Consider the following 21128-nt stretch of genomic DNA (forward strand, 5'->3'; position numbering starts at 1 on the left):
ACAGAGAGACAGAAACAGAAAGAGACAGAGAGACAGAAACAGAGAGAGATACAGAGATACAGAGACAGACACAGACACACAGAGAGAGACAGAGAGATAGAGACAGAGACAGAGAGATAGAGACAGAGAGACAGAGATAGACACAGACACAGAGAGATGGAGACAGACAGAGAGATAGACAAAGAGACACTGAGAGACAGAGACCCAGAGACATAGAAAGACCGAGGGAGAGGAAGCCGGAGAGCCAGAGCGGGGCTCCTTGCTGGGAGCAGGCCTGGGCTGGGGAGCAGGGCTGCCCTTGAACTGGGGCTCTCAGCTCTAGCTGGGAGGAGCAGAGGACTTAGTTTGTGCCCATCCTTGTACCTGGGAGAGCAGGAGCCCACCTGTGACCTAAGCTGGGCTCCCAGGGACAGCCCAGGAGGCTGGTTGGGCTGGAATCTGCTAACTGCCTTGTCCCAGGTGAGTCAGGTCCCTCTCCAAGCCTCAGTTTCCTCATCTGTAAGATGGGATGGCTGGGACACTGCCTAACTTTGTCTTGCAGGGGCGAAGGACAGAATGCGAGTCAGGGCTTCTCCCAGGGGTGCTGGCAGCCAGCTGAGCTCCCACGGGAAGTCCCAGGGCTGCGGTGTACAGCAGAGACAGAGACAGAGAGACAGAGACAGACAGAGACCAGCCACACAGCAACCAACATTAGCTGCTCGCCAGAGGGGTGCCAGTGAGGTGAGGGACAAACGGCAAGCCCCTGTGTGTCCCCAGAACCCCAGATGGGCCAGCACGAACCTCAGGAAAAGACCACACCCCCTCATGCCGCCCCCACCCCCAGCATCCATGGAGGTTTTACCTGCAGAAAACAGCAACGAGAAGAGGACGGCGAGCACGTTCAAGGACTGCTGGCCACAACTGGTCATCGTTTGGCTTGCATTGATCCGTCCAGAGCTGCCTGTTTAATGAGAGCCAGGAGAGGCTGGGTGTAGGCTGTCTCGCCTGACACCAGCTTTGCTGCCCACGGCGGGGGACGGGCAGGCGGGCAGTGGGCAGGAGAGCGAGTTTGTCGGGAGTAGAGGCCGCGTGTGGACGATGGAGACGCCGCTATCCAATTTCCTTTCTGGAATGAATGACCTTCCCCCACAAGCCAACTGTCACCTCCTTTTCTTTTCATGGCAATATGAGACTTAATCAAAGGAGGACGGATGGCTCAGGTGGTGGAAATGACCGGCAGGCAGATGCTGGTGGGCAGGCGCCAGAGTTGCAGGACTGAGGATGCCCGGCCTGGCTCAGCCACCTCGAGGAGCTTACAGGACCCAGGTCCCCCACTGTGTCGCTAAGGTGGAGGGGTTCATGGAAGTCACCATTAACCCCTATGCACCATAACAAGTATGCACGGAGCCAGGCAGCTTCCCAGGCACGAGGCACACAGCAGTGCATGAAATAGAAACGGTTCCTCCCTGGAGCCCCTGTGTTCTACTCAGGAAGGCTGACAACACGCAAACAAATGAATGTTTAAAACGCTCTGAGCTTCTGAGTACATACCCTAAGGCGCAGAAAACAGGGACTCGAACAGATACATACACACACCCGTGTTCCCAGCAGCATCCTTAGTCAAAAGGTGGAGGCAACGCATGTGCCCATCGGGGGATGGATGGGTGGCCCGTCACACAATGCACATTACTTCCCAAAAAAGGAGGGAAACTATGATACATGCCACAGCAGGGGCATCCCAGAGGGAATTATGCTCATGAACTGGCGAGGCACAGAAGAACACAGACCACGAGATTCCACCTACACAGGGTCCCTAGAGGAGTCCCACTCCCAGGGGATTTGTCATCGGGTCACAAGCAGAATGGAGGGTGCCAGGGGCTCAGGGGAGGGGGATGAGGAGTGAGTGTTTCATGGGTACAGCCTCTCACGTGCAGCCTGCTCCCAGGAAAGGCTGGGTTGGGTCCACACGAGGAAGCTCACCTGCATACCTGGGGGCGGGGTCTGATGTGAGGATGGTGGGGCCTGGAGAGCCCTGAATCCCACCCAGGTGGGAGACCCTGAGGACCTCCTGGCCTGGCTGAGCCACCTTCCCATCCCCCAGCCCCACCTCCGCCATCTGCAGAGCAGACTCCCTGCCCGCTCCATTCTGTCCACGCCAGGTGAGGCCCTCCACCCCCTGGGAGGATGGTTTCAGAGTTGAATACACAGTGCAGGGATCTGTTACCAGACCACATATTTCTGAAAGAAGAGATGGTGGAAGACAATGTGCAGCCCAAAGAAACAAGCCCCTCTGCTTGCCTAGACTGTCCTGGCACCTGCTCTGGGCCCCAGGAGCCAGCCAGCGGCTGCCTTGCCCTCCAGAGCTCATAGCCTGGTCAGGGAGAGCAGAGGGGACACCAACCTGGGTCCCAGGGCAGCTCCGAATGCTGCTTTACTTGGAGCAGAGTTAGGGCTCAGGGCAGGCAGAAGGGAAAGCCACTCAGGCCTCCCAGAGGTTGGAGACTTCGGAGTGAGGAGACAGGGCAAAACTCGAGGCCAAACGCATAGCGCTCATGGCCTGGCCCTGGCCTAGGCCCTGCTGCTGCAGCCTTGGTCTCCTCCCCTGTAGCATGGGCATCGTGGCGGGAGCTGGACGTCAGGTGCTGACCTTGTGAAGTCTGGTTTGCCAGAACAAGGGAAGGGACTGTCAGGATTGTAAAATGCCACTAGAACGCAGGCCCCTAACACTAAACTTACTCAAGTTTACTCATCTCTTCCTCTGGGGAGGGGCCCCTCCCATCTACCCGCAGGTCTCTCTGCTCCCACCGCTGCCCTACTCATCCCTGGGGGCTGTAAGCTGCTTAATGGCTCTGAGCCTGGGCCTCCTCCCAGCCTCCTTCAGGCCCCCCTGGGAGGATGAGCCCAGGTCAAGCATCCGGGAGTACTCAGGAATGGATTTCTCCTGCGGAGTCCTATGGATCAGCCCTGGAAAATGAGCCGCGGGAATGGAGAGTGTTGGGACCTCTGAGATGCCTCCCCCATGCTCCATTCTACAGATGGGGATGCCAAGACCCAATGAGAGTTGAAACAGGTCCCCAGACTCCAGCTCCTCTGGCCCCCGTAGGATGGGGCTGCCCCACTTCTGTGGCTGGGGCTCAGCTCCAAGAGCTGGTAGGTTTGTTGAGTGAATGAAGAGGATCTGCCTCAGCCACAGGCCTGGCCCCTGCTCCTGCTGCTCCAACTCCCTACAAAGCCCTGAGTGTACTGGCTGATGTTGGGGGGCTGCTGCTCACCCCTGGGGGGTGCCCTCCCTTCACACCTAGGAGTCCAAATCCTCTACCACTTTAGAAGCTGCTCCAGTATGACCTCCTCCAGGAAGCCTGCCATGATTCTATCAGCTGGAAAAAGTTTGCCCTTCCGCTGAGGCCTAGAGTTTTCCACCTCTTCCTTCATTCATGTGTTAATTCATTTATTCATTCACTTATTCTCTCAACATCCACTTGCTGACCTGCACTTGGGGCCAGACCCTGGGATGGGCTCTAGGAACACAGCAAAGGTGAGTCCCTGCCCTCAGGGAGCACAGGCAAGGATGCCCAGCAGTTTCCTGTTATGCGATTCTTCCCAGAACCTCTTCTACTAGGTCATGAGGGTCCTGGCCAGGGTTGGCCCTCAGCCCCCGATCTGCTGAGCAGACCCCCACCTCTGCCTTCCCAGACCCAGGGTCCACAGCTGGAGAGGCCTTTATGCTCCTGGGGGATGGTTCCAGAGATGAACGCACACTACACAGATGTGCTGTGAGACAATGTGGTTCTAGGAAAGGACGGTGTGCAGCCTGAAGCCGGGGGCTGGGACTTAGGAGTTCCATGGACGGGGTGGGAATTCCAGCCCTGCGGGACATCAGCCTTGGGCGCTGAGGCACACCCCGTGGTCATGTGGGTTTGCACACTGCAGGTGTCCCTGCCACAGCACACTGTGGTTGCACTGGTCCCACGTCCAGCCTGGGCTTTCCTTGGGGGTCTGTTCAGCATCCGTGGCCTGGCTGTGCCCCCAACCCCCCTGTCTGGCCCGAGATGGGTCAATGTACAATCAAAGCTGCAGCCTGTATGCTAGACAAAAGCCCTAGGGGCGTGTGGGGATCTCTGGATGAAGGGGTTAGGGGGCTTCTGCATGAGGAGGTAGGGGCTGCCCTTACTCCCCAGGCCCCCAAGGCAGCTCAGGGCCAGAGCTGAAAGCTGAATCCTCAGTAGAAAGAACAACCCACTGTGTGTCACGAGAAGTTACCTAAGTAAAAATTCCATTTCTAATGATCTGAGACAGCAAAGCTTAGAAGCCAACCTCCCCATTCCAAGCTAGGTCAGAAAGCTACTTTGGAAACCTCTCCGGGCCTTGGGGACCAGCCAGCTGCTATGATCCCAGTCAGGCTTCCACGAGGCAGCCAGCCTCAGGGCCACGAGTTCAATAGCACCGATGTTCACAAGGCCAAAGCCATCACCTTGGGTCCCTCCGTGGGGTGTGCAGAGGGGGAACTGAGCTCGGGGAGCTGTGATGACGATGGGTGTGCAGAGGGCACCTGGGCTCGGAGAGCTGTGATGACGATGGGTGTGCGGAGGGGACCTAGGGTTTGGGAGCTGTGATGACGATGGGTGTGTGGAGGGGACCTGGGCTCGGAGAGCTGTGATGACGATGGGTGTGTGGAGGGGACCTGGGCTCGGAGAGCTGTGATGACGATGGGTGTGTGGAGGAGACCTGGGCTCAGAGAGCTGTGATGGCGACGGGTGTGTGGAGGCGACCTAGGGTTTGGGAGCTGTGATGACGATGGGTATGCGGAGGGGACCTGGGCTCGGAGAGCTGTGATGACGATGGGTGTGTGGAGGAGACCTGGGCTCGGAGAGCTGTGATGACAATGGGTGTGTGGAGGGGACCTAAGATCTGGTAGCTGTGATGATGATGGGTGTGTGGAGGGGACCTAGGGTTTGAGAGCTGTGATGTCAATGGGTGTGTGGAGGGGACCTGGGCTCGGAGAGCTGTGATGACGATGGGTGTGTGGAGGGGACCTGGGCTCGGAGAGCTGTGATGACGATGGGTGTGTGGAGGGGACCAGGGCTCGGAGAGCTGTGATGACAAAGGCGTGTGTGGAGGGAACTAGGATCTGGGAGCTCTGATGATGATGGCGTGTGCGGAGGGGACCTGGGCTCAGTGAGCTCTGATGATGATGGCATGTTACACCACTGGGCACCATCACCTGAGAGGCCCCACAAATGAGGTCTGTGGGACATCACTCTGGCAGCCCAAGAACAGGCCTGGAAGGGCGTCCGCCATCCTCCAACCTCCTGTGGGGCCCTGCACTGCCTGTAACCTGGGGCTGCTAACCTGGGCTGGCTCACACTGGCAGAGTTCATGGTGTGCCAGGCTGAACCCTGGTATTTACCGCACTGTCCCCCCACGTCACGTGAGGTGACCCCCACGTCAGCCTGAGGAGGTGGATCACCAAGCTCCCATCTCAGAAGGGGGAAGCTGAGACTCAGAGAGGTGAAGTGACTTGTCCAAGGTCACACAGCCACTCAGTAGCAAAGTTCACTCTACCTCATGGCACTGAAAAAGCTTCTGAGGCCTCCCAAGGACCCCCAGAAAGCACATTTACCACAGAGATTAGACTTATCCTCCCGGGTTCTATTTCTCTGAAAATTGGTAAACTGCCTAAGATGGTAGTCCGTGGCCAACAACAAAACTGAAACAATTGGAAGAACATTCTGGCAGAGTGGGATGTTCCTGAACGCTCGTTTGACCATGGCCAGAATCACAAGTCAGGCATGCATCTCTGCTGGCCACCCCTTGGGTCAGCCTGGGACTGCTGTTCGGAGATTTGAGGATTATTTTTAAATACCGAACTTGGTGAGGCTGGGGAAGGAAAGGAAGGAGGGCACGTGAAGAGAAACAGAGCTGGGAAGATGAATTAAACCCCACCAGGAACAGCAACGGATCTGTTTTTGTGTCAGCCAAGCTCGGCAGGGCGGGATGCAAGAGGGCCTGAAGGGCGGGGCTAGGACCTCAGGCTCCCACAGGCCTGGACGCTGGCCTGATGCCTGGAGACCCCCCACAGCATTGGGGGCTTCCCACCAGCCCCTCCTCAGCCCACCACGCCCCACTTTTGGGCACAAGCAAGCACACCTCCAGCCCATTGCAGGACTGGGTCTATGGCAGCAGGGCTTGGGGGTCGAGCTCTCTGCCTGGGGCCAAGTCCTGGCTCCACCTTCTGTATCCACATCCCATGTGACCTGGGGTGACACCTGAGCCTCAGTGTCCTCAGCCCTAGAATGGGGATGAACATCGGCAACTAATTCACCAACTAAAGGAAGAGAGGCATCGAAGCCTTGGACAGCCCTGGCCATGTGCTTCTTGCTGCTGCGGTCTGGTCTCTGACTCTGCCTCTTTCACCAACCCAAGCCCTATGGCCCCTAGAGTCAGCTTTCCCAAGTACCCACCTAATCACCTACCTGACTTCTTGGGTTCAAGGCTGTGCTTTTACCTGAGGCCCCTTGTGGCCTGGCCCTGTGGCCCTGTTGCCCTCCCTGTTCCTGGAGCTTCAGCCCTCTGGGTCTGTGGTGCCACTGGGCCTTTACTCATGCCATTCCGCTATGCTAGGACCACCCTTCCCTCTCCAAATCCGCAGCCTGGAGGCTCATCTGGGGTGGTCGTCTCTCAGGGCAGCTCTCCCGCTGTGATTCTCCCACTCCCCAGGTGAGCTTCTGACACTCTGACTTCCCCCCTCCCCAGGGTGGTCTCGGCCTGTCTTGAGGCTAGGGCAGGGGCTGGGTGGGGTTCACCCGGGGCCAGCATGGGCAGCAGCACTCTGTGAAGCCTGCCCGGTTTGTGTCCTAACTTGAGAGAGAGCTGGGAGAACGGAGCATGGGCAGCTGAGGGTGGCAGAACCGGGACCTCTGCCCCGGGATCGGCCCTCTTTAAACAAGGATGACGCTCGGGCCTGAACCCCACAGGATGGAGAACAAAGGACACATGGCCTGTTCCCTAAACGTGTCCCACCTACTCTACTGTCGTGCGGGGCGGGGGGCTGACCTTGGGGTGAGGATGGGTCATGCCCAGCATTCTGGGCATGAAGCGGCTGGTGGCGGCACTCAGGAGTCCAGGCCTTTGCCCAGCTGATCCTGCCCCTGGACATCCCTTTCCCCACGTTGTATGTCCAAATTGAACCTGCCCACGGGACCTGGCTCAAGTGCCACCTCGTACACAAGCAGCCCCGGTTAGCCGCCCTCCTGACCCCACTGTTCAGGGAGCGGTTTCTCTCCTGGTCGCCACTCAGGGATCACCTAACGAGTCTCTACTGTGGACCAGCAGTGTTGGGCATGGGGCATTCCTGCTGCCATGAGCCTTACAGCCTGGGGGGAGGCGGTCACAGACAACAGATTACGTAATGATCCGTAATTCTACGTAGGCACGATGATTAGCAGTGGTAGCATTAGCACGGATTAGCAATTCAACAGGGCACGGCTCTCTGGAGCCTCACCAACAGTCCTGCGGGTAGGCAGCGGCCTAGCAGAAGGGCAGCAAGTACAGACAAGGAGACGGGGCTAGCAGCTGCAGAGCACCCAAGCCCCGGGCGGAGCACGGCGCACAATGCTCCCCGTTCCTCACCCGTTCCCTTCCCACCCAGCCCTATGCCGCACCCTCATTCTCCCTGTTACACAGATGGAGAATGCGGGCCTCAGAGAGGGGACTCAAACCCCGGGGTCTGCTCCTGTGTCCTGTCTCTACGACTCATAAGAGTGTTTACCCTGCAGGCAGCACTTGTGTGCATGCCTCTCTCCACACAGCACACACAGCACACACACACGTGTGCACACATGTGTCATCAGGGATGTTTCACCTCCGCAGGTTTCCCAGTCTCCAGGGTCTTTCCTCGGTAGTGCAGACCTGATCCTGACTTTGTGAACTTCTGTTTTCAGGACATCCACTTAGAGGTTATGAAATCTCACTCCGAAACGCGAAGTCCAGGAATAAACACTTCACGAGGCTCCATGCCTGTGTATGAAGTGAGATCAAAGCGTGTCTTCGTGACCCCTTCGTACCTGCGGGAGGAAGCGGCAGGAGGGAACTAGGACATCTTTCCTCGCTGTGCCGGCCAGGACTGAGGCAGCCGGAGTATATGGCTGGAGAAGGACAGACAGGCAGCCGTTCACCTGCAGCTGGGGTGCTGGGCTCCACAGCTGACAGCGAGCGAGAAGGGCCAGCACCTCACACCCCAGTAACGGCCAATGTGACCTGAGCCCTGCCGACCCAACGCCTAACCCTGCAGCGGTCACATCCCCGAACCCAGCCCTGCTGAGACCATTTCATTTTTGCTCATCTCTGTGGGCAGCACAGGCCTGGCACGTAGTAGGCCCTTTATAAACACATGTTAATTAGTTGAATGGACATAGGCAATGATCATCTCCATTTCTGAGATAAACAAACCACAGATCAGAGAAACTAAGTGATTGCGCAGAGCTGGAGGGTGGCAGGGTTGCAATCTGAACCCAGGTCCGCTCAACTCCAAACAGGGTGCTGGGGGCGACCACATAGGCTTTGCAGCGAGTCTCCCTGGCCTTGGGTCAGAGTTTTATCACTAACTAGCTGGGTGATCTAGGGCAAGTTACTTCACTGATTTCCGTTTTCTCATCTGTGAAACGGGAGCCGTGCTCCACACCTTGCAGGTATACCAAAGATAGAAAGGACCAGAAGCTAGCAGGGCACCCAGAGCATTAGCGGTTGATCCATAAAGGGTTCTTATCTGCTGTTACCCACTCCACTATTCCCAAAGCTGATGGTTTAGGTACCAGAGAGTGTCCTGTGCCCCTTGGCAAATGAAAGTGTGTTTGAACTCCATGACTACGTCTGATTTCCCCAGTTCCTCTTTCCATGCTTTGCCTGTTCCTTTACTTGGCCCTGATTTCCCTCTGCCTTATCTGTTGGTTTACTGCTTCCCTGCCTGGTACGAGTTCTTCAAGGGTGGGAAATTTTGTGCCTCTGCATTGCCCCACCATGCTTTGCACACAGTAAGTGCTGAATAAATGTCTGCTGGCCATAGAGTAGGAACTCCATTAGCACTCATTGGCCTGATTTGTTTTATTGCAAAGAGCAAACTTCCAGATGGGAACAGCAGAGATCCAGGCAGGAGATCTCCTTCAGCTGAGACAGGGCCTCCACTTTTATGGCCACCACCAGGAGTGACCGTGGGCCATCAGCCCTGGGTGGAAGCCCCTTACTTTAGCCTAGAACTCAACTCCAGGGCTCTGGTGGGACAGGCTGCCCTGAGTCCGAGGCAGCCGAGATGGGCCAGCTCACACCCCCCGGGCCCCCACTGTGCCCCTACCAGGCGGGTAAACCACTTGCTCCATGGGGCTACTCTCAGGGTCAGGGCCACAAGGAGAAGCACACTGCCATGAAGGGTGCTGGCCTGGGTGCTGGAATCGGGAAGGCATAAAGGTGACCACCAACCTGGAAACCTCTCCTATCTCCCCAGATCCCTCCCTCAGTGGATAAACATTACAGTGTATCCCCAATAAGGCTCTTGTCCCTCACTGACACCTTTCCCCGCTGACTCCACCATGCCCCAGCCAGCCGGGCTCTGGGTCCAAGTTACAGACTCAGCTGTTCCAATGTTTTCCCCTTTTGAGCCCCTGGCCTGGACCAGTTCTGCACCCATCAAGTTCTCTGGGTGTGCTACTCTCTTGAATGTTGGAAGTAGGCACTGCTGTGATCCCATTTTACAGATAGGGAAGCTGAGGCCTGGCGAAGAGGGGACTTGAGCAAGAACACACAGCTGAAAGGGGCTTAGCTGGAAACCCCAACCCTGCTGGAGGCCCTAGATGCCCCACTGTCCTCCTCGGGGCCACACTGGGTCACAGGGCAATGGGCTCCAGGCCAGACTCAGTTTCCTCCCCTATTAAGGGGACAGCTTGGCTGAGACAATCGGGGGCCTTCTGCAACTCAACAACCCTTTGTTTCTCTCCGTCCTCCTGAATTATTTGGTTGCACCATGGAGATAAAACAACCCCTGGAAATCCCAGAGGCATTTTTTTTCCCACTGGAGAAACACAAAAATATCACATGAAGAATGAATCACTTAAAGTGTCAGGGCGGGAAGAGGAAAGACAGGCACGGCACTTGCCTCGGTGGGTGGGGGCGGGGTGGCCCTGGGTTTCTCTTCAGCTCCCTCCGCCTCCCTGGTCCCTAGAACCCCTTCCTCACTGGAGTGAAGAAAAGCCAAAGCCCTGAGCCTCAGTTTCCCAATCTGTAAATGGGGACAACATACCCACCTTGAAGGGGTATTGGGAGGGGCCAGTGCATTCATTCATTCATTCATTCATTCATTCATCTATTCACTTATTTCATACCAGTGTGATGCTGGACTGGGACTGCAGACTCCGAAGTGGGCTGAACAGACCCACCTCACCCCCATGAAGCCAACTAAACACCCTCCAGGCCATGACTAGGGCATCCTGAGAGCACTCCCTAGGCCTTCTGCAGCTCTCAAGCCATGCCGGACCCTGCCCCGAGCCTTTGGCCTTCTCTCCAACCCCTCTCTGTGCAAGGCTCTTGACACAAGGACACCGAGGTGCAGAGTCAGCCAGCAACTTGCTCAAAGTCACACAGCAGGTAGGTAGTAGCGCCAGCATCTGTGTACCCCCGCAGGGCTCCCGCCCCTCTCGATCAGAGCCTGCTCCCCCTCTTACCCCACTGGCATAGCTGTCACCCTGGCCCCGCCCATTCTTCAGTGACTGGGAGTCACTTAGCAGCCTTGCCTGGCTTCTCCCTTACATGGAGTGCTTAGCCAGGGCAGGGACCCCAGGCCCAGCGTGAAGGAACAGAGGTGCCCCTGCACAGTGAGGACCTGGAAACCTCCACAGGCTGCTCCTTACCTGCCGAGCCCTGTGACTGAGGGACCAGAAGCCTTCCCCGCTGGCTGCGGTCTCCCTGCAGCTGCTGGCCTCTTCCCTGGCTCCTGGTTGCCACCAACCCTAAACCCCAATAAAGGGAGAGCAACTTGGTCGGGCCTTGTATAGGCAAAAGACTGTTTTCCAGCGCAGGCTGGCTTGTGTGTGCTGACAAGAATTCAGCGTGCTCCTCGGGGCGGGGAGTGGGGTCAGGGCGCTGAGTCAGCCCTGCAGGAGTCCAGCTCCCGCCTTGGCCTAGGGCCGCCACCTCCCAGGCCCAGGATGGCAGCGGCTGCTCCCGCAGTCCCCACACACTCCAGGCTCTGGTCTCACTGCCTTGTGCATCCTCAGAGCACCAGCAAGAGCCCCATTTTACAGGTGAGTAAACTGGAGACACTCCCTGTGAGATCCCGCAGCTAGAAGCAGCAGAGCTGGGGCTCACACTGAGGCCACGGGGCTCCAGGTGCACACCTCGGCAGATGCTTGGCACACTACATGTGGGTTCCTTCCCGTGGCCCTCAGTCTCTGTTGGGCAACGGAGGTTAGTGACACCACTGCACAAGCCCCTCTGGCCAGCACTGCCCGGCGAGGGGTGTGGGTAAAATAAACGGTCCCCACCCCAGCCCACAGAGGGTGTGTGGCACCCGCCTGACTCCAAGCTGGGCTGACCTCCCTGCTGTTGCCCCCCCTACCCCTGGCCTGTCCCCACCCAGCAGCAGAGGGTCCTCCCTGCCAGTAGGAATGGGGTGGGAATGGGGCAGGAATGGGGCGGGGGGTGCCCACACCTGCCACTGTTTGAAACACATCAGTGGCTTCCATGACTGTCTGGACTCAGCACAGGGGCCTGGCTGGCCTCTGCAGCCACATTTCCTGGCTGCCAGGCACTCCCCCAGCCCATGGCCGTCTCCCACCCCCGGGCCTTCATGCATCGTGGTACCTCAGCGGCGCCCTTGGCTGGCTTCTGGGTGGCATTTAAACACAGCCATAAAGGAGGCCAGCCCTCCTCTGCCTCCCACCCATCCCTGGAAGCCTGCCCATCCTGAGACAGGCCAGAAATAAACCTCCTTTTTCCATTCCTTTTGGTGGACAGAGAGCGAGTTCAGACTGGTCTGGGTGTCCCTTATCTAGCCACAGTCCCGACAATGGCAGCCCAGAGCGATGGGTGCCACGATGGGAAACCAGGGGTCTGTGGGCGCCCAGAGTGCCTGATGCAGCCTGATGGGGTAGGGGGCTGGGGGTGGGGGTGGTATTTATTTAATCTTCATCATTAGGAGGTACTCTGATTATCCCCAATTTACAGATGCGGAAACTGAGGTGCAGAGTTTCAGTAACTCGCCCTGGGCCGCCTGGCTAGGGAGTCAGACCAGGGGGTCTGGCATGGACACCTGGAGGATGAGTCGGGCAGCGGGGCGGGAGTGGGGGTGGGGGAGTGTTCCTGTCAGAAGGGGACAAGGCACACAAAGTCCCTCCTGCCTCTTGTCTGGGGCTCAGCACAGCATCAGAGAAACAAAAGGGCTCTGAGCTTGGGGTCTGAACATGGGTTCAAGTCCCGGCCTTGCCACTTCTCAGCTGTGTGATCCTGGGCACATTTCTCTGTCTCTCTGAGCCTGGGCTTCCCTGTGGATTTTGTTATGGTTCAAAGCAGACCTCCTGTGCACCAGATCTGGAGCACCTATGACATAGCAAAGTATGGGTCCGCCAATGACACTGACTCCTTGCAATCACCCTACGAGGCAGGAATTTTAAAAGTTCACCTTTGACAGAGGTTGGAAGCACAAAGATCAGCCTGCCTGGCAGACTGGGCCGAGGGCCACCTGGAGGGAGGGTAATCCCAGTGCAGGCTCAGGGAGGCCACTGTGACCACATCCTCTTACACGGTGGGTCCTTGCCTCAGCGACTGTGGGGGAGGAACAGCACCAACATTCCCTCTCGGCCAAGGGGACCAGCTTCTAGAAAGCTCACAGCAGCGCTATGGAAAACCCTGGAGACAGCCCTGGAGACGGCCCAGTGGATGAATAGGAAAATGCATGATATTATGGCCAAACACCAGAACACTCTTCAGCTACCCAAATGCACTGCGGCCGCACAGAACGTCACAGGGCATCTCAGCGCTATGAGGCTAGAGAGAAAGCAAAGTCTCCAAAGAGGAAGTTCAGCATAGTACCCTTTCTAGAAAGCTAAAAAGAACTGTAAATAAAATGTACTTTTTGAGGGCACATCTGGCTATAGCGAGGCATACAGGGGGATGTGGGGTGAAGTGGGCCCTGCTGGGGGGTGCACAGGCTAACACTCCTGCCCTCATGCTGGGGGATGGGTCAAGGATGTTTCTTATACTATTAACAAACAAACGAGTAAATAAAGAAGTCTTGGCAAGGACCACTGAGGGAGAATACCAGCAAGCAGGGAGAGAGATGAGCCTGAGTCCACGGCCCGGAGTCCAGAAAATAAAATAGAAAATCAAGGTTCAAAATGTATGTAAAGGAAAACAATGCTTACAGTATCCCCCAGCCCCGTCCACTGCACACAGGCCCACCTCTCTGGGCAGCTGAGACTCACACGGGGGCCTGGGTGGAGACTGCAGAAGCTGCTTCGTCCTGGCTGGGGGTCCCTGAGACAGCAGCGTTTTTTTCCAGTTCACAGTCCCAGGTTGCTGGGCGTGGTGCCAGAATTGTCTAATTCCAGTAGGGAATCAGCATGAATTCCCAGCCTCCTCCTATTAAGCCCATAGACACCTTATCCCTTTGAGACCCTACCAATCATAAATGCTCTGTGCTTCAGTTTCCCCATCTGTAAACTGAGGATACCGGGCCATATAACATCCTCCTGTATTTCCGTGTTTTGAACTGAGCTGGTGGCCCCACATCACCTGGGCCACAGAATCACAATGCTGCTTCTTATGCTGTCATTACCTGCCTGGCGGGTCACCTGCCTCGAGGAGGCTTGGTTTCTTCCTTTGTGGATGGTGCCATGCCTCCATCCTGGCCCCTCCAGGTCATGGGGAGGATGACTTGAGACGAAGAACACGTAGGGCCCTGCCTGAGTCACTGCTGGGGAATTGCTGCCTCCTTCACAGGCTCACAGGCAGCAGTTCCCTGACCTCAGGTGATTCCACAATGGCAGGATGGGTCTCTATCTTGGCCCTCAAAAGATTCGCAGTCTGGGGCAGGGAGGGGAGAGACGTCACAGTGTAAACCACCCATATCGATGTGGAGTAGGGCGATAATAACCCCCAGGGGCCAAGTGCTCTCTGCAGGGCCCTTGACAGACCTGGTCTCCCACACATCATGCTCCTGCAACAGGACATGTCATTCTGTGACTTGCCCAAGGTTACAAACAGCAGGCCCCAACGTGGAATCCAGATTTGGAGCAGACCAAGCCAGGGAACCCAGCTGGGACGTGGTGCACCCTGGGGAGAGGGACCTCGGTCAACGACGCAGGATGCGGTGGGACTCAGCCAGAGCTTACTAGCTTGGGACCTCAGAGAATTGAGAGACCACTCTGAGCCTCAGTTTCCCCAGCTATCTAATGGGGATGGTACCCAGGGTAGGCCAAGATGAACTAAGAGATCCCCGGAAGTGGCTGCACCAGGGCTGCACAGACCTGTAGGATCAGAACCAGGGTGGGGGCCGAGGGATCTGCATCTGTCCCAGCTTTCCAGGGCGTTCTGATGCCCACTGAAGGAAGAGCTGCTGGGCCAGCTTTGCAAGCCGCCCAGTCTTTGTCCACTCTGCAGTTGTAGACAAAAAACAGCTGTAGAGAATCCTACATGAATCAGTGATGGTGTGTTCCAATAAAACTTTATTCACACAAACAGGCAGCCCCAGTTTGCAAACTTCTGGGTGAGATCATTGCTACCCCAAGCACAGCCCACAAACCAGCAACCCTGGCATCTCCTGGGAGCTGTTGGAAATGCAGGCTCTCGCGCCACCCTTCCGGCTGAATCAGAGGCTGTGCGCTAACCCATTCCCCAGCACCTGCAAGTCTGAGAAGACCTGGGCTGGAGCCTATAGCAGGTTCTCTGGGCAGCTACCTGGTCCTGCCGGTTCCTTCTGAAGCAGACTAGGGGGCGGGCAGGAGGGGGAGCTGGGGGTTGCTGCCTAGAGAGTTATAACAAACCAAGGCACCAACGCGGCTAATTGGCAGCAGCTGCTGTTTCAACCAGAGACTTGTCAGCTGTGATTAAGCAAAGTTGCCTTTAGGCCAATCAACTTCAAAATTATGCAAATAGAGCTGCAGCGGAGACCACAGGGATGGTGCTGAGCCAGCTCCCCCACCCCTGACCTGGCACACTTAACCCCCCCATCGTCGGCTGGAGGGCCCCTGTCCATCCTCACCACTCCCTGGACCAGTTCCACTACTGGAGGTTAATGAGCCTCCCACCCACACTCTGTGTAATTGGCATGGAAGCTGCTGGGTGGGTGCGATCCAGCTCCGAGAGCCGGGCCAGGATGGAAGGATGTACCTCTCGAATGGATCAGCTGCTACACTGACAGGCAGGGCCCGGTCAGCCACACCGACCCACAGCAAGCCAGGCCTGTCCTTACTCGGGGCAGTCCACACCCAGGAGAACTCCCTGGCGGCAATGGCTGGACAGCGAGGGAAACAGGTGCTTTCAAAGGTGGTAGGAAGCGGCTCTCATTCGCCTTGCCGAGCCTTTGCAAACCCTTGCTGGCCCCTCCAGCTTTCCTAGGTCCAGATGTGAACAGACAACAGTCTCCTCCCACCTCATCTGCCTCCACACCTGTGGCCCCTGACACCCCAAACCTGCTGTGCCGCCAGTTGGACTTCTCAGCTGCCCTGGCCCTGTGGTCTCTGGTCTCAGGTTTGCTGTCCTGCTCTGTGGGCTGTTCCCACGGGGGCTGAATCCCCAGGAAGAATAAACCACTGAATGGTGCATTGCTGGGGGAGGCAAGGAGGGCAGACCCCCAGACACCAGACTTAGAACCCAGAACTGTACCCGCTTCAGACACAGACTCCCCAAGTCCTCTCCGTCACCCCCCACAGCAGAGCAAGCACCAGGCTCCACTTCCTCAGTTGAATCCTTCTCTGCTTAGTCGTCCCCAAACTAGAGATCCGTCCTGATACTGGGTTCGCACTTTGGAAACAACAGGATGGCTAATGAACGTGTCTGCCCTGTCTGCTGAGCACGGGGCCCTCTGACCTCCCCTAGCTGGGCTCTGCCACTGCAGCCTCCTGACACCAAGGGGCTTGACAGGTAGCAGGGACTGAGGGGCAGAGCAAAGCCCCTCCAGGAGAAGGCCCCACACTCAGGCTGGCTGCCCCCTGACCCAGGCCAGCCCTTCCAGGAGCTCACCGTGGGGGGCGGGGAAGTCCAGGGCAGACAAGCCTCTACCGGAAAAGTCCTCGCTGCAGGCCCGATGCCATGCCCCAGCCTTCAAGAGAAGGCCTCCTGCTTTCCAAAAAGGAACGTCCCTTATAACGGGGAGAAAACTGCTACATTACGTAGCGTCGGTCGACATCTGGGTAAACGGTATCATGGAAGTCTAATCAGTGTGCTGCTGCTTTGGGGGAGTGTTGGCTCAAAAATTTCTGGGGAATGGAGAGGTAACATCAAAAAGTATTTATGACAGCGCTTTGTCAGCAGGAAAGCAATCAGGACCGGGATGGCAAGTGCAGAATTCCAGGGGCAGGCGGGTGCTGGGCTCAGGCCTGGCGGACGGTGGCCAAAGCCATGGCCAGAGAGAAGACAGAACATGCAGGCTGGCCTCGGGGAGGGAACCCAGCTGGCCCTGTGATCCTGGACATATGACTCAGGCTCTCTCTTTACCTGTGAAGTAGGGTGCTAACCCCCTTTACTTGGGTGGTGTGAGGATTAAATGAGATGACATATGTGAAACTCGGAGCCCACGCTAGGTGGTTAGGAGGGGTCAGTCACCAGGGCTGCCCTTTTCCCCCCATCCTCTCCTCAGGCTCAGGGTCTGCTCAATGCTGTCACATAGGTTCTTTTAGGTGAGCAGCACGGTGACCCTGAGAAGCAGGTAAGGGCTGTTCATGACTCAGGTGAGGACACACAGAGGGTCACACAGCTCATAGGTGGCAGACTTGGAACTGGCACCCAGATCTCTGACTTCCCAACACGGGGCTCCCTCCAGGCTGCAGCGCTGGCCATACCTGGCACCACCCACAAGTCCCCAGCGTGGCTAAGGATGGAAGCTCAGACACTTGGGGCTGAAAGGGTCCCCTTGTACTGTGGCTTCACCTCTCATTGTCAGCCAGGGAACCTGCCCAGGGCAGTAGCCCATGAAGACTCCAGGCCACGGAGGCAGAACCAAAGTAAGAGTGAAACCGTGTATAAGCCCTGGCCTCCCATGAGGTGGAGACAGAAGGAAAAGGCCATTCCTTGAGCACCTCCAATGTGTTCAGCACTATCCTGGGTGTTTCACAAGTATCGTCTCCTCCAATGTTCAGAAAAGGAGGGGCTACTGCCCAAGCCTGCAGATGAGAAAACTAAGCCTCAGAGGGTTGCGTTACCTGCTGAAGATCACACAGCTGCTAAGATTCTGGGACTTGGACCTGAGCTGGTTGAGTTTTCAAGCCCAAGTTCTTTGTAGGACTCGGGCTCTTGGCCTTGGCCCTTGGGAATGAAGGGGAAAGAGGAGGGAGCTGCAAGTCCCTAAAATGAAACCACTTCCTCATTACTGGGAACAGCCCCCTCTCCCAGTGATAGGGGAAAAACAGAAGAGATCATTCTGGGATCCACTGGTCCCATTTCCCACCAGTGCCAGATGTCCCCACACTCACAATGTCCTGGCAGACCCTACCCCTGGGCGAACTCCTCCAGCCTCAGAAACTCCCAACACCACAGTGGAGAGGGAGCTGCTCCCTTCGGGGACAATTCAGACCATGTGGAAGGAAGGCTCTGGCTTTCGGCTCTCCTGCCCTTCCCACCACTCCGGTCTGGCCTCACACTGAACATGCTTATTTTAAAACAATCAGCATTTGGCTCAAGTCGTGAAAGATTAAATGTAGGAGTTGTGTTAGGAGGAGTGAGATGCACTGTGCCGGGGAAAGAAAGGGGTCGTCGGTGTGGGAGGCCCCTAAATGTCTCAGACCTAGCTCCTGGCCCCAGTGATGGGTGGCGGGGGTGGGGGGAAATCAGGTCTCGAGGGTGATAGATCTGATTCCAATCCCACCTCCATCTCTAACAGACTATGTGACTTCATTTAAAGCCTCAGTTTCCTTTCTTCCTTCCTTCCCCCCTCCCTTCCTTCCTTCCATCATTTAGGCAAGAAACTTTTACTGAGCACCTACTATGTACCAGCCCTGATTCCATGGCCTGGACTCTGGGGGTATAGGAATGAACTAGGCAGAGACACCTCAACCTTGGCATAGAGAGGCCTTGTCTGGCAGTGTGGGAGAGGGGGACAGAAGGACCTCCCTCAGGGTGCCTGTTGAACACAAACATTCGATCTTAGCCATGTCCATGTCTGAGTTCCTATATGCTGTTGGTTCCTGGAACCAACAGGGATGCTGCCCCTCTGAGACCCCCTATTGTCAGCCCAGAACTGGGCATGGAGGAGGAGGCAGCAGGCATTGGGGATAAGTGGGCCAGGCAGTGGAGCAGGGGGCAGGGAGGAGGTGCGAGGCCCTGGTCAGGGCCTTGGACAGTCCACAAATAAACTCCAGCTCATTCCTCTGCCCAAGTGAGCTTAGAGGGAGAGAAAATAGCTTTCACACTATATTTTCTAATTTTTTTCCACTCCAGTGCTTCTAAATCGATCCAGAACAGATTGTCCAATTGTTTGAATTTCAGGAGAGACGTCTCCTGATCTTTTCCTAGTCCTGCCTAAGATTCTGCCAGGACCCCGCCCTCCCCCGTGACCCCCTCTTTGGCCCGGCTCCAGCTGATGTCCAGGCTGTCTGGGGCTCGACCCCTGGCCTGTGGACCTATAGGCGATGGAGGAAGGGCTGCACTCCCGGGTGGTGCTCATGCCCAGGGAGGCCCTGGTAGAGCTTGTCCCTGGAGGGGAAGGCTTTGCTTTTGCAGGAAGAGCTGAACTAGCCAGCACTGTGGGGCAGTGGAGTCCCACCAGAGGCTGGCCACAGCCCACCCTCTTCTCCCACAGGGAATGTGCTTTGGGTTTGGGGCTTAGTCAAGACACAAGCAACTGGGAAGGGGTATCATCGTCCCCGTGATTCCCAGCAGCAAGACAAACAGGCGTCGTCTCGGGCACTGATGGGCCCGGGGCTGCCGGGGGACTGCAGGCATCCAGGGTCCTGCCACGATGGTGGATTAGCAATGTCTAATGGTAGCAATGTCTGCCCCAGGCACAGCAGTGAGAGTGCTCCAACCACACAGTTGCCATCCAGGTCCACAGGGTAATGTCCAAACCCAGTAACTAGCCAGCAATCCAGTAACTAATGCCCCTGCCACCTACCCACTCACCCAGCCATCCATCCATCCATCCATCCATCCACCCACCCACCTCACCCACCCATCCATCCACCCATTCATCCATCCACCCACCTCACCTACTCATTCAGCCATCCATCCATCCATCCACCCATTCATCCATCCACCCACCTCACCCACCCATTCATCCACCCATTCATCCATCCATTCATCCACCCATTCATCCATCCACCCACCTCACCTACCCTTTCATCCATCCATCCATCCATCCATCCACCCACCCACCCACCCATCCACCCATTCACCCATCCACCCACCCATCCACCCATCCATCCACCCATTCATCCATCCACCCACCTCACCCACCCATTCCTCCATCCATCCATCCATCCATCCATCCACCCATTCACCCATCCACCCACCTCACCCACCCATTCATCCATCCATCTACCCATTCATCCACCCACCCATCCATCCACCCATTCATTCATCCATCCACCTCACCTACCCATTCATCCATCCACCCATCCATACATCCACCCACCCATCCACCCGTCCATCCACCCATTCATCCATCCACCCACCTCACCTACCCTTTCATCCATCCATCCATCCATCCATCCACCCACCCACCCACCCATCCACCCATCCATCCACCCATTCACCCATCCACCCACCCATCCACCCATCCATCCACCCATTCATCCATCCACCCACCTCACCCACCCATTCCTCCATCCATCCATCCATCCATCCATCCACCCATTCACCCATCCACCCACCTCACCCATCCATTCATCCATCCATCTACCCATTCATCCACCCACCCATCCATCCACCCATTCATCCATCCATCCACCTCACCTACCCATTCATCCATCCACCCATCCATACATCCACCCACCCATCCACCCGTCCATCCACCCATTCATCCATCCACCCACCTCACCCACCCACCCATCCATCCATCCATCCATCCATTCATCTACCCACCCACCCACCCACCCATCCATCCACACATCTACCCACCCACCCACCCATCCATCCACCCATTCATCCATCCACACACCTCACCCACCCATTCATCCATCCATCCATCCACCCATTCATCCATCCACCCACCTCACCCACCCATTCATCCATCCATCCATCCATCCATCCATCCATCCACCCACCCACCCATCCATCCACCCATTCATCCATCCACCCACCTCACCCACCCATTCATCCATCCATCCATCCATCCACCCATCCATCCACCCACCCACATCACCCACCCATTCATCCATCCATCCATCCATCCATCCATCCACCCACCCACCCACCCACCCATTCATCCATCCATCCACCCACCCATCCATCCACACACCTCACCCACCCATTCATCCATCCCTCCACCCATTCATCCATCCATGCATCCATCCGTCCACCCAGCCACCCACCCCCCTGCGACCAGAGTCCTCCAGCCTTGGCTTCTGCTCAGCTTTCCACAAGTGCCACGGAACAGCCACTCAGAGCTCCCAGAAATCTCCCAGACTCATTTCCTAGGCTCTAGATGCATGGTTCCCTCTGCCTCAAATGTCCCTGTTCCCCTTGCTTGTCAACCTGGTCATCTTAGACTCCATCTCCTTGGATGCCGCCTCCTCTGGGAAGGCCCCCTTGATGCTCAGCCCCTTTCCTACCAGCAGAATTGCTCCCCATCCTCTGTCATCACTCACACCTGTGCATTATTTTACAAAGGGCTTGAGTCTGGAGCCAGAACAGGTGACTATGTCCACGAGTCCCTGCAGACTGTGAGCCTGTGAGGACAGGCCCTGTGTACTATCTCAGGAGTGAATAAAGCCATGACATGCACCGGACAAGTG

General features: G+C 56.7%; 1 protein-coding gene across 5 annotated transcripts in view; it reads right to left on the reverse strand.

Annotated features, from left to right (window-relative positions):
• SHISAL1 (shisa like 1) overlaps positions 1 to 21128 on the reverse strand; it is a 161621-nt gene that overhangs the window by 56861 nt on the left and 83632 nt on the right. For 2 of the 5 annotated variants that reach the window (XM_011712060.2, XM_011712059.3), the window contains exon 2: positions 842 to 940. In XM_011712060.2, the coding sequence (XP_011710362.1) occupies positions 842 to 908 (67 nt within the window). In that variant the 5' untranslated portion in view covers positions 909 to 940. Of the gene's footprint in view, positions 1 to 841; positions 941 to 7840; positions 8043 to 10874; positions 10990 to 13385; positions 13689 to 21128 lie in introns of those variants that run through there. The other 3 variants (XM_011712058.3, XM_011712061.3, XM_011712063.3) reach the window with 3 other exon arrangements.

Source organism: Macaca nemestrina, chromosome 15, assembly GCF_043159975.1.
Source record: "Macaca nemestrina isolate mMacNem1 chromosome 15, mMacNem.hap1, whole genome shotgun sequence".
NCBI lineage: Eukaryota > Metazoa > Chordata > Mammalia > Primates > Cercopithecidae > Macaca > Macaca nemestrina.